At 49.7% G+C, this 12,783-nt stretch overlaps 2 protein-coding genes across 14 annotated transcripts; both read left to right on the forward strand.

Moving 5' to 3' along the window:
- The first annotated feature begins 220 nt into the window (after positions 1-220).
- LOC120586571 (GTPase IMAP family member 2-like) lies at positions 221-4,132 on the forward strand. Of its 12 annotated transcripts, XM_039842943.1 has the most exons (4): positions 221-702; positions 1,695-1,748; positions 2,346-3,127; positions 3,734-4,132. In XM_039842943.1, the coding sequence occupies exons 2-4, from the start codon at positions 1,703-1,705 to the stop codon at positions 3,785-3,787; spliced, it is 882 nt and encodes a 293-aa protein (XP_039698877.1). In that variant the 5' UTR covers positions 221-702; positions 1,695-1,702; the 3' UTR covers positions 3,788-4,132. The 12 variants fall into 12 exon arrangements, with proteins under 12 accessions (XP_039698877.1, XP_039698869.1, XP_039698867.1 ...); XM_039842935.1 differs by lacking the exon at positions 3,734-4,132 and having other exon boundaries at positions 227-702; positions 1,695-1,730; positions 2,346-3,677; XM_039842933.1 differs by lacking the exons at positions 221-702; positions 3,734-4,132 and adding an exon at positions 901-1,225 and having other exon boundaries at positions 2,346-3,677.
- Positions 4,133-6,840: 2,708 nt separating this feature from the next.
- Positions 6,841-10,710, forward strand: LOC120586572 (GTPase IMAP family member 1-like). Of its 2 annotated transcripts, XM_039842945.1 has the most exons (4): positions 6,841-6,996; positions 7,263-7,370; positions 8,419-8,467; positions 9,456-10,710. In XM_039842945.1, the coding sequence occupies exons 3-4, from the start codon at positions 8,425-8,427 to the stop codon at positions 10,307-10,309; spliced, it is 897 nt and encodes a 298-aa protein (XP_039698879.1). In that variant the 5' UTR covers positions 6,841-6,996; positions 7,263-7,370; positions 8,419-8,424; the 3' UTR covers positions 10,310-10,710. The 2 variants fall into 2 exon arrangements, with proteins under 2 accessions (XP_039698879.1, XP_039698878.1); XM_039842944.1 differs by lacking the exon at positions 7,263-7,370 and having other exon boundaries at positions 6,844-6,996.
- Positions 10,711-12,783: the final 2,073 nt, after the last annotated feature.

Here is a 12,783-nt window from a genome sequence, read left to right on the forward strand (position 1 = left end):
TGGGCCCCCGATGACCCTTATCAATCCGAGTCACCAGTTTCGGGGCAATTATCAGGTTTCTGGGCCCCGATGACCCTTATCAATCTGAGTCACCAGTTTCGGGGCAATTGTCAGGTTTTGAGGGAGAAGGACATTTTCCTAAAGAAAGGAGGGAAGAAAACTGAACTAGGTTTACTAAAAAGATGAAGAACTCTTCAAGGGAAGTCCCTTTCCATTTCCTGCTAAAAGATTAAGAATCGTACCAGGATGTCCCCAAAGCCCTGACTCATGTGCTCTCACCACCCCCAAGGGCATTTGCCTTTAGGACACTCCCAGCCCATTTAGGCACACTGTTGACTGTGAGGACACAGCCTGGGTGGGGGAAGGAACCGAATCCTCCAGCTTCCCCAGCTTCCCTGGCGCCCCCTGTCCCGACAAGAAAAGACTGTGGGTCCATATGAGAGCAAATAACTACCGATCCTATCTTCCCATTCAAACCGTTTATTTTGCTTACGTGGCCGAAAAGAGAATTTCAGACGGACCGTGGCGGGGTTCTCTTAGGGGAGGGATGCGGGGAGGGGTGCGGGGAGGAGGAAGCTGGGTGGAGATTATGGAGGAAGGAGACAGACGTGCGTGTTTGCTTCATTTTCTTTCTCTTCGAGCTGAGCTGGCCAGTCACAGGTCTGAACGGGGAGCTATCTGTGTCTTTCCTCGGCGAATCAGGTGTGCCCGCATTTGGGAAATGTTCCACGGTGTCGATCTCTAGTTCCCTGGCCATGCTCCGAAAAAAAAAAAAATTTTTTTTTAAGAACAAATTTGCCGTATTTTAAGGGCAACAATTTAGAGCGACTGCCTTTGGCTTAAGTGAAGCCAGTTTACAGGGACCGTGAACTGCCTATAGTTTCGTTTACAGCTTACTGACAAAGAGAATTTCCTTAACAGGAAGCCAATAAAAAGTGCTAACCGGGAAGAATTTGGCAGTTCCCATGTGGCCGGGAGTTTTCTGCCCCTTGTAGCTTTCTGTGCCTGTTGCTTTGGCTGTGCTGCCAGATTTAAGCAAGAGAAAAACGTGTCTGATAAAAATTAATCAGGACTTCTCACTGCATCGGACAGGGGGACGAGGTGGCAGGGCTCCTCCCTGGTGGCTGGTGAGGAATGGGGACGATGTAAGCAATCGAGGGATCAAACGATGTGTATTTCTGGCTTCAAGGAGAGTGTCCGTTTGCAGAGTCACATTCTTAACCCGGTGAGTCCTCTGGCAAGGACTCAAAGTGGAAGGAGGAGTTCGGAGAGGGTGGTAAGAAGCAGAAGGAAGGGAGCGAGGTGAGGAGAGAGAGAAGGAGAGAAGGAGAGAAGCGGGGAGGAGACGGAACCTCAGACACGGGGGAGGTAGGTCCAGAAGGGAAGTGGAGGGAAGTGAAGGTGTGTGACCAGGGACAGCAGGGGAAGAGGGCGGGGCGGTCTTGAGAGGAAGGAAGGGGCCCAGGCAGGACCCACAAAGCGAAACGCTGCTCCCACCTCGCTGCGTGACTCCGGGCGAGTGACCTGGACACAGTAATTCTCCTCCCTACGTCGCCGGCTCTGTGGGGACACATGAGACGTGGTCGAGAACGAGCTGGGAATGTAAGGGTCTGTCACGATTCAGAACTAGACGATAATCGATTTCCGGTGTTGTCGTTGTTGTTTGATTGGTCTCTGGTCTCTCTGTCCCCCAGGAGCAGCGATGGACCAGAATGAATGCAGTCACTCGGGTAAGAAAGTGACTTCCGGTGAGCACAGCTATTTTGCCTATTTTATATTAAAAGCCTGCTATGCTCTCTAAGCCAAGTGTAAGCTACCAGCTGTTTCTTCATTAGGGAGACTCATATCACACTGGTCATTCCTGCATTTCCCAAATCCAGCCATTTCACTGGTGGTCACCACCACACCTCTGCCCGGCCAAGGTCAGACCGGCCATCTCTGGCCTTGGAACAGAGTCAGGTGACTTAATCACCTGGAGGTGGGGTCCACAGTCTTGGCTACACGTCTGTGATGCTCAGAAAATTTATCTTCCGGAGGGCCGGAACGGAGCGTTTCAGGCAAGCCTTGCACGATGAGATGTGTTTCTAAATCCATCTCGTCCTCCCCCCGCCCCGCCAGGTATGTTTTTCTAGGATCCAACGTGGCGATACACTGCACTTCTAGATGTTTTAAAACCCATAATTCATTTATTTTACTCGATAATGGGGTTAGCTTCTATTTCGTAAATGCAACCTATTGTAGAAGAAAGTATCTTTTCCTGTAACTTGGGAATAACTCCTTATCCTTAAAAATATTCCATCGGCGTGATGAGTGTAGCAGTAACACAGTAAACTTGCCCTTAACAGGACCACATACGAAGAACCGACACGCCAGGGGATCAGAGCTGAGGATCATCCTGGTGGGAAGAACGGGAACCGGCAGAAGTGCCACCGGGAACAGCATCCTTGGGAAGCAGGCGTTTGTGTCACAGCTGCGGCCCCAGACCCTCACTAAGACCTGCAGTGAGAGTCGGGGACGCTGGGGAGACAGAGAGCTGGTCGTTATTGACACGCCGGACATGTTTTCTGGGAGGGACCCCTCTGATGCCCTATACCAAGAGGTGCAGAGGTGCTACCTGCTCTCAGCCCCTGGACCCCACGTGCTGCTCCTGGTGACGCAAATGGGCCGATTCACCACGCAGGACCAGCAGGCTACGCAGAGGATCAAAGAGATCTTCGGAGAGGATGCCATGAGACACACGATTGTCCTCTTCAGCCACAAGGAAGACCTCGCAGGAGGCTCCTTGACGGATTACATCCATGAGACGGAGAACGAAGCCCTAAGCAAGCTGGTGGCAGCGTGTGGGGGGCGAGCGTGTGCCTTCAATAACCGTGCCGAAGGGAGTGACCGGGGCGACCAAGTGAAGGAGCTAATGGACTTGATCGAGGGCCTGGTGATGGAGAAGAGAGGCGACCACTATACCAACGGGCTGTACAGTCTCGTCACGGGGTCCGGAAGTGGAGCTGAGGGATCAGAGGAAAGGTTAAAGGATTTCAAAGGGAGTCTGATAAAGTTCATGGAAGTTCAGAGACGTGGCACCACCACGGCCAAAGAAAATGGCCTAAAAAGAGCCCTGATGAAAATACTAGTGTGTATTTTATTTTGTATTAGGTTCTTTGTCAAATGGTTAATTCTGTTATTTTGTGTATGGCTCAGGATATGCAATTTCTTTTACTGCTTACTCTGTAGTATGTGCAATTTGTTCTGTAGCTTACTGTTAATTATACTCAAAAAGTTAATGATAATTTCTGGCAAGGCCATTGGTCTCAAATACGACTCCTAAATTATAGTTATGGATCAGTAACGATTTATTCACCTTCAGGCAGTGAGCGAATTACAGAGCCTCCTTAAAACACGCAGTGCCTGACGCCAGCATTTGAAACTCTGCAAAATGTTTAAATCCTAACATCGCTCAATGTATTAAGGAACCGGATTATTTTAAAAGTTACTGTTTGTTTTGAAATCTAATACCAAAACCTTTTGAAAGCTGTAAACATAAAATTCCTCCCATTTGCAAATGCCTAAAGCCAGTTTTATATTCCCGGAGACTCCTTTTATTCTTCAGAATACTACTATTTCTACTGAATAGAATGACGATAATGTCTACTGAATATAATAAAATAATAATAATAAGTAAATTGTGAAGTTATTGGGATAACATGTCTTTAATTTTATTCCATGGTTTTATTCTCAGGAGATGGTGAGACACGTGGCTCATTTCAGTGATGAAACCAGCCATGCCCACTAACCACACATGGGCACACTCACACATCAGTAGTCTGTTTCATGTACATCAAATTTGCTTCACATCAAAAGAGGCTCAGTCAGATTTTACCCCGACCCCAATCTGTGTCTAGATTCATTGTGTGTGTGTGTGTGTGTGTGTGTGTGTGTCTAGCATCATGTTCCGGCATCATTTGTTGAAAACTATCCTTTCTCCATTGAATTATCTTTGCTCCTTTGTCAAAAAATAATAATGATAATAATAAGTTACATTTAATGTAACAATATCTGTGGTTGGGTTTAAGTTCTTGTTCCTGCTTTCTATTTGCCGCATCGTTTTGTAGTTCTTGTTGTGGTTTTTTTTTTTTCCCCCATTCTTTGGTGTTGAGTTTTTAAAAAATTATTCCATTTTATCTCTTTGTTGGCTTTTATGTTTTAGCAGTTGCTCTAGGGAAGAAAGGATTTAGCCATAACTTATTATTCTCTAGCTTGAGTTAACAGTGTACCATTTCAAATGAGATATGAGAACCTGACAAACATGGACTTCTGTTTAACCCCTTCTTTTCCTTTGTGATATTGTCACTTTTTACGTCTCCAGAGTTAAAAAAATTCACAATATATTATTATTATTTTGCTACCATCGATTTCATTTTTAGGGAACGAAGAAGAATCCAAATAGCAGTTTTTTCCTATTTCCCACATATTTGAAATTTCCAGAAACCTTTTATCCTGTCGATCCATGTTTTTATGTGGTACCATCTCCTTTCAGCGTGAAGAATTTCTTTCCCATTTCTTGTAGTGCGAACTTAGCGAGTTAAAATCTCTCCGGTTTTCATGATCTTAAAATGCCTCTTCTTAATCTTCATTTCTGAAGGGTAGTTTTGCTGAATCAAGAAGTTAGGCTGATCTTTTCTTTTTTCCATCAGCAGTTTAAACACATTCCAGGGTTTTCTGGCTTATTCTGTCTCTGAGACGAAAGTGGTTGTCGTTCTTAAACTGTTCCCCTGTATGGAATGTGTCTTTTTCCCACCTCTGGTTGATTTAAAATTTTCCTCTTTTTCTTTGGTTGTTCAGTAGTTCGACTATGAAGTGCCTGGGTTTGTTTTTCTTTGTAGTTTTTAATTAAGGTGGACTAAGATTTTCGGATTTATGAGTTGAAGTTTTTCATCAAAATAATAATATCGTCACGTTTTCTTTCTATCCAGGTCAGTCTTTTCTTGTTCTCCTTGGATTCTAATTATGTTACACTGCTTGCTACTATCCAACCAATCACTGGTGCCATGTTCAGTCTCAACAATTTCTCTTAACCTGTCTACAAGAGCCTTCCTTCAATGTCTAGTATACTGGTAGGTCCATCGAATTATATTGGTTTTAATTCAAATATTTTATTTTCTAGTAGCAGAATCAGTTCTTTTAGAGTTTATATTTCTCTCCCGAAATTTTTGAACTCTTGACTCATTATACTTGTTTTTCTATAAATTTTAACACATTTACAATAGCTATTTTAAAGTCTTTAACTGATAATACCAATGAATGAGTCATCTGTGGTTCTACTTCTACTAACTGCTTAATCTTTTGACTATGAGTAATATTTTCTTAATTCTTCATATATCATGTAAATTTGCATTGTATTCCAGACAATAAAACAAAAGTCTGAAATATATGTTTCAAACCCTGGTTTGCTTTATTTCCTGGAGAGGGCAAGTTTATTTAACTGTCTGCTGAACAGAGTGATCGCATCATAGGCTCCTACATTTGAGTTGAAATAGGAATGAGCCACCACTCTAACATGATGGGCACATCAGCTCTCTGACAACTCCAGGCTGCCCCGTGCACTCGCCAAGCAAATTCTTGTGGCCAGATAAACCCTCAGACAGAGAGTTGCAAGTGGTTGAAGTGAGGCACCCACCCCAGGCATGCCTAGGAACAGTGGATAGCCAGGAGTTATGAAGAGGCACAGAAAGCATATTCATGAAAGGTACATGTTGGGTATCAAAGACTTCATCAAAGCTGATCTTCGTGGCTTAGAGCAGCGTGAGGCTAGGCACCTCACTCTTAAGGAAGCACCCACTATTGGGGTTGTTCATCTTCAGGATTGGCACTTCAGCGACCCTAGGAGTGTGCCTCATTAAATTTTGTGGCCTGGACACCAGGCTTGGCTCCCACTAGTCCTGGTCCTGCTGATCTAGTGGGAGAATGAGAGACTCCCCGAAATGCTGAATGGAAGCAGCGGGAGTGTCAGTCATCCAAGAGACTGTCCCCCAAAAAAGATGGGAAATGGTGGAAGTTGAGTCTCTTTCGTACCTGAAAAAATGGGCTGGCAAGAAAGAAACAAAAACAAAGATACCAGGCAGTAAATCAGGGCTCAGGAGAGCCTCCCTCTCCCGTGTGGAGACAGTCAACTCCGGGGCGTTTAATGAGCCAGGAAAGGTCCCATCGCTGGGGAGTGACCTGCCCAGGTCTAGGGCCAGTCCTGTGCACCACACGACTGGCTCTTTCGCTGATCTCACTCTTTTGCTGACCCTCTGGAGAAAAGACAGATTAACTAGAACTGGCGATACCAACACAAGCACCAGACTAATTTGAAAACTGTGGAGAGGCAGTCATACTCCACACGCTAGCTAGCCCTCAAGTCCTTCAATAGCCGGGATGCCTTCCTTTCTTAGAAATGATGAGACTCTGCTTCCAGATGCTTCTGACAGACTGGACCTCAGAGTGGCTCCGGCCACACGGATGGCCAATCGATGGAATGCTAATGAGAACAGCTACCGTGTCCTTTTTTCTGGGGCAGGAGACTCTCTGGACCGATTTTATAGGGTGGAAAAATCCCTAGAGGGTTAAAAGCAATTGAAAATGAGATCGGTAACCAATTCTCGAGCAGAGCCAGACTTTGGGACAACGAGGCCCTTTCCTTCCTCTGGTAGGACGAGAGATTTGGTATCGGGCCCTGCTGGGATCACCCACCACCTTAGTCAGAGCAGGAGGGAGGTTTCGATGGAGAAGCACCGCAAACCCACACCTCCAGGGGAAGCGTTTAGTTTCTGTTTCTTTAAATCATCACCCCAGGGCCCGCCCCTTCCTGAGCACTAAGGTCCCAGAAGTAGGGACACTTCCCTGTGTCCCTGTGTGCTGGGAGGAACAGCCTGCCGCACGCACAACCAAAGAGGTAGCAGTAGGTCAGGGGCTTCTCTGAGCCAGCGTCACAGCCCGTCTGTCACCCGCTCTGCAGGAAAGGTGAGCTCAGGCATGGGGAGGGAGCCGGCCGGGGAAGCGGAGCTACGAGGAGCCTGAAGGAATGTCATTCTGAGCGTGTCTACTGCCTGAGCCCCTGGTGGCGCTCTTCCTGGCCTCAGCGGTCAAGATCACGCTCCAGGTTTTTAAACATGTTCTGAGTTTTGAATAGAGTAGGTTCTGAAAAGCTTTTTTGAGCACCTTCTTTAGCCTGGAGGGCATACGGTCTCATTTACAAGCAAAATCTGTCTCCTTCCACAATCCCTCAGTACAGTAAGAGAAGCGTGTGCCAGAACCACTTCCAGGATCAAAGAACAAGACATTCGACATTCCCCAAATCGCACATTCAGCAAAGGCAAAAGATACTTCTCTAACCAGTAAGTATTGTAGCCTCAGAGCCAGTGACAGTCTGCATAGATTCAGGACCCTGTTTCTCCCTCCTCACCGTTCTCGGAGGTGGGGAGGCGCAGGCAATCTGAAGTTAGCCAATCAGTCTTCAATCCCTCTCCCTGCATGAGCCCTTACGCATCTGCTCCCTAATTCAAGCTTCTCCCCAGGTTCGAGGACACCCCAATTCCCTCAGCTGTACAATTCAGGAGTTGAAATAAATACCTGATTTCCAAACTCTGATTCGTGGACTGGTTGCATCAGAAACATTTGAATCGTGAATCAGAATTTCTGAGGATAATCAAAAAATGTACATTTTTAAAAAGCACTTGGATAATTCTGAAAAGCAGCTAGTTTGGGAGGCAACGAACTAGATGGACTTTGAAGCAACAGAGTATTAAGAATACAGGATTCTACATGTTTTACAGATCTCAGTAATTAAGAGCCACTTGTCACGCTTCAGCTGGGGCTACCCTCCCTCTTAAAAACTACTTAAAATCATTTCAACCCCCACTCCAACACGGTGTCACCTGTGGTAAGCAGGCGGACGACAGGGAGAGGGAGAATTGGAAACGAACAGAAAGGTGCAGCACAGACGGGACTCAGAGCGTGGGAGAGGCCGAAGGGTCACGGGCGTGAGAGCTCGAGGCTGGAAGAGAGGCCCTGGCATCTGCTCGGGGGAGGAGCAGCAGAGCGAGGGGGGCAGGTGTCACGAGGCTGGAGAAAAATGAACATCTAACGCTGCTCTGCTCGCCGACATCGTGTTAGTCGCCCCTCTGCCCTTTGCATCTGGGTCCCCGGAAGGACAAAACTCAGCTCACTGGACGCTCCCGCAGTGTGGCCCCAGCCCCAGGCGGGTCCCTCCAATGTTCCTCCCTCGGCTCTGATGCGCAGGGAAGCAGGGACCATGACCTTCTCACTGTGGTGTCACCAGCTCTTTGGGGTTTGCCTGACCCGTCGTAGGCACTGAGACCATTGACTCGTGTGAAGGAACGAATCAGTGGATGACAGGACGAACTGTGTTTGGGGCTCTTTCAGGTGAGCATGGGAGGACGGAAGATGGCAAGAGATGAAGAAAGCGCCTACGGTAAGAACAAGCCTCGCCCTGCGCGCTGCCCCCAGCAGTGAGCTCTGGGTGCTGAGGGGACAGGCAGACTGGGGCTGAGCACACGAGCCCCGGAGGTGTCTCCCAGCTGCCTGGGGGAGGAGCGAGAGCCTGACATGTGCATTGGAGCTGGGTCTCTGCCTTGGCCCAGCTGTGAGGTAGCAACTTCTTTGACTAGCCTGCACCTCTGTTCCCGAAATGTGAAATGAGAGCAATAACCCCCCTCTGACCCCCACAGAAGAGCATGGAGAGGGCATCAGATCATGCCCTAGAGGGAGCATGACTGCCAGGGAGATGCGAGAGCCAGGATGGAGGGTTGAACAGGCATCTTATTAGGCAGCGGGTTTAAGAGGGAGGAGCGGGCGGAGGAGGGGGAAGGAAAGAGATGATGTCATGCAATCCCCTCGACAGCCCTCAGAGAAACGACTCCACGTCTTTATTCCCGGCTTTTGCACAGAGGTTTAACACTTAATCTGAGCAACTTGCAAGGCCGCACAGCTGGCGACGGCGGGGCCCTGAGTCCAACCCAGGGCGTCTGGGACTCCGGACGGCCCTTCGCACCCGGCCCCCCGCCCCTCCCGCCCCTCCTGGGGGTGGGGATGGGATCTGGGAGAAGCGTGGCAGAGGCCACCGAGCCGGCACATGGGACAGCCCCGCCCGGTGTGCACCAGCACGGGAGATGGCAGCTGACGTCCCGTCTGGCATTTTGGAGGGGCGCCCTCTACAGAAGCGCTCGCCAGGTGCTGAGCGTCCGCAGGTGCTCGAGGGGAAGCCCAAGACGAGAAAGACCCCGGAGGCACCATCCCCCGGCTCAGAAAGCTCCGCCCAGACCAGACGACCTGAGGGCGGGTGGGGTTGGAAGAGCTGAGCCGGGCACCACGGCTCTGCCTCGTTCGAGGGCGTCCGGGGGTCCAGGTAGCCAGGACGCGTGCTGTAAGGTTTGGAAGCTGACGAATGGCTTGTCCTCCAGGTTCCGAAGACACCACGCAGGAGGCCCGGCTGAGGCTCATCCTGGCGGGGAAGACGGGGGCCGGGAAGAGCGCCACGGGGAACAGCATCCTGGGCCAGAAGCGCTTCCTCTCCAAGCTGGGCGCCACCTCGGTGACCAGAGCCTGCGAGGTGGGGAGCTGCAGGTGGGGCCGGTGGCGCGTGGAAGTCCTGGACACGCCGGACCTTTTCGGCTCCCAAGTCCACAGGACAGACCCGCTGTTCGAGGAGCGGACCAGCTGCTACCTGCTGTCGGCGCCCGGGCCCCACGCGCTGCTGCTGGTGACCCAGCTGGGCCGCTTCACGGCGCAGGACCAGCAGGCCGTGCGCGCGCTCAAGGCGCTGTTCGGCGACAGCGTGGTGGCGCGCACCGTCGTGCTCTTCACGCGCAAGGAGGACCTGGCGGGCGCCTCGCTGCGGGGCTACGTGCGCGACACCGACAACCGCGCGCTGCAGGCGCTGGTGGCCGAGTGCGGGGGCCGCGTGTGCGCCTTCGACAACCGGGCGGCGGGCGCGGAGCGGGAGGCGCAGGTGCAGGAGCTGCGGGCGCTGGTGGAGCGCCTGCTGCGGGACCACGACGGCGCCCCCTACTCCAACGACGTGTACCTCCTGGCGCAGGAGCTGGCCGGCGGGGACCCCGAGCAGCGGCGGCGCCGGGTGGCGGAGAAGCTGGCGGGCCGCACGCGGGGGTGGCGCGGCCGGCCGTGGGGCAGGCTGCTGGACTGGCTGCGCGCGCGGCTGTCGCCTTGGAAGCTGCGTGTAGCCGCGCTGCTGGGCACTTTGCTTGTGTTCTACCTGCTGGTCAGCAGGCTCTCGCCAGAGGTCAATGGTGAGTGACAGGCTGTAAATAGGACTTGGACTCATCCACTGACAATCGCATTCATCCCCGGGTCTGCGCTCCCGGAGGCAGATCATCTGACCATAATCTACCAACGACAGATCCCTGCTAGTCTCATGTCTGGCCCCCCAAAACCTCCTCGTGTGACCTCGCCCTCCCTTAGTTCTCCCCTTACTGAGGCCCAACGACCGTTTTCGCTTTTGCCTGTTTCCCACCGAGCTCAAGCTGCCCTCCCCGGTCACTGAATTGTCTTCACTCCTGAAAGCAGATGAGGAGCATTTGTCCACTCATTCCTGGTCTCCCCCAGGGGATCAAGGGCGAGAGCCAACTCAGAGCTTCAGTCCATACCCGTTTGTTTGAATTAATCTGAATTGAATGAATAAACTGTACTGGACAATCACACCGTGTTAAAGGAAGTTAATACTTATAGATGTTTGTTTATCTGCCTTATATGCCCGTTGAACAGAGACACTGCTGTTATTTCAAAACCCATCTGCAAAATCCACACACCCACCCGAGACAGACACATACACACACACTGGCGTGTATTCTCGTAAGAAGTACCATCCATCTCTCCCAGAAGGGGACATCTCTCCCTGTGTCCCCATCCAGACCCTTCAGCAGCTGGAATGCAGCCGCTTCTACAAGTCCAAGGAAACTATAAGGAGAGACTTGAGTCCCTAGCATCCACTGAGACCCTGCAGAAAGTCTGCTTCGAAAGAGGAGTTTTCTCTTGAAAACTGGCTGACTCACACTCACAGGATGAGGCTATGCTTTTCAACTCAGGGATGAATCCAAAAAATCAAGAGGTTTAGAAATTTAGTTTCCATCTCGAAATAAATGGCAAACGGGTCTTTGTGGGCTGAGAACTGGTGATTCAGGGATGGAGTAGTCATCCCCTCTGTCCCAGGCAGGTCTGGAGGAGCCAGCTCTATGGTCCAGGTAAAATGAGCCAGTTAGCCTGTTGTTGTCCTGTCTCTCCACCCTCACCCATGAACTTGCTCTGTCCCCAGCCCCTCCACCCTCACCATGAACTCAAGTGCATCTCTGATTCTACTGTGTAATCCCAGACCTTTCCCGTACAGTTTCCTCTGCCCGTTGCCTTCACAGCCAGGATTCGCAGGTTACTGATGACCTCAGATCACCAACGAGACACATACAAGTGGAAAAGGGCCTGCAACAACTGAGCACGTGTTGGAGCAAGAGGCCCACAAGCCCTGCATGAAACCATCGCAAACACTGACGGGAACCCAGTGCAAAACGCTGAGACTTGAAATTTCAGTGTTGGTGTAAGGGCTGTGTACGGATCCCAGCGGAGGCACGGACTGGGCATCTTGAATTTGGTCCGGTTCACTTTTCAAGACACTCTCGGGGTGAACGAACAGGATGACTCTGCCACTGTCACTCTGCTGAGAAAGAGGATGGTCGCTGGTGAAAGAAGATCTGACTAGAGAACAGCCAAGTGTCAGGTGTGAGCAATGACATGTTTTAATCCATGAGGCAGACAGTGAGAAACATTCGATTCCTGCTCTTTGGCTGGAGGGGAATGGAGCGCAGAGCGGACCCAAGGGACAGTGATCGGTGGGAATGTGAGAAAGGGCCCCCAGAGACGCCAGACGGCAGGACACTCCCACCCCGCTCAGGCTGAAATCCAGGACACCTTTGTGGGCAGTGTTTAGGGGCTACCTGTATGTGTGTGGCATAGCTGTAAAAGGATGCCATGAAAAATATCTGATGGATAAAGCTAATGGATAAAACAAACTAATGGATAAAAAACAATATACAGTGTTGGAACAATTGATTATCCACATGGTAAATGATAAATTTGGATCCCTATCTCACACTATATACAAATATTAGTATACACAATGGATCCTACAGGTAAATATGAGTGAAAATTATAAAGCTCTTAAAACAGGTGTAAATCTTCATGACTATGGATTAGGCAATAGTTTGCAATATATGACACCAAAATCACAAGCACCAAAGACAAATAGATCCACTGGATTTCCTCAAAATTTAAAACTTTTGTCCTTTAAAGAACACCGTCAAAAAAGTGAAAAGACACCCCACAGAATGTGAGAAAAAATTTGCAAATTATACATCCGATAAAGATCTAGTATGCAGAACACATAAAGACTTCTTACAACTCCACAATGAAAAGGCAAATAACCCAATTTTTAAATGGGGAAAATCTATGAATAGACGTTTCTCCAAAGAATACACACGAATGGCCAATAAACACATGAAAAGATGATCGGCATCATTGGTCATCAGGGAAATGCAAATCAAAACCAAAATGAGGCGCCACTTCATACTGACTGGGATGGTTATGACTAAAGAAACAGAAAGAACAAATAAGAAATCCTGGTGAGGACGTGGAGGAAGGGGACGTGTTCACTGCCAGTGAGGATGCGGCATAGTGCAGATACTGGGGAAACGCGTCCGGAAGTTCCTCGGGAAGCTAAACCTA

The sequence above is a fragment of the Pteropus medius genome, unplaced genomic scaffold, assembly GCF_902729225.1.
Source record: "Pteropus medius unplaced genomic scaffold, Ma_sr-lr_union100, whole genome shotgun sequence".
NCBI lineage: Eukaryota > Metazoa > Chordata > Mammalia > Chiroptera > Pteropodidae > Pteropus > Pteropus medius.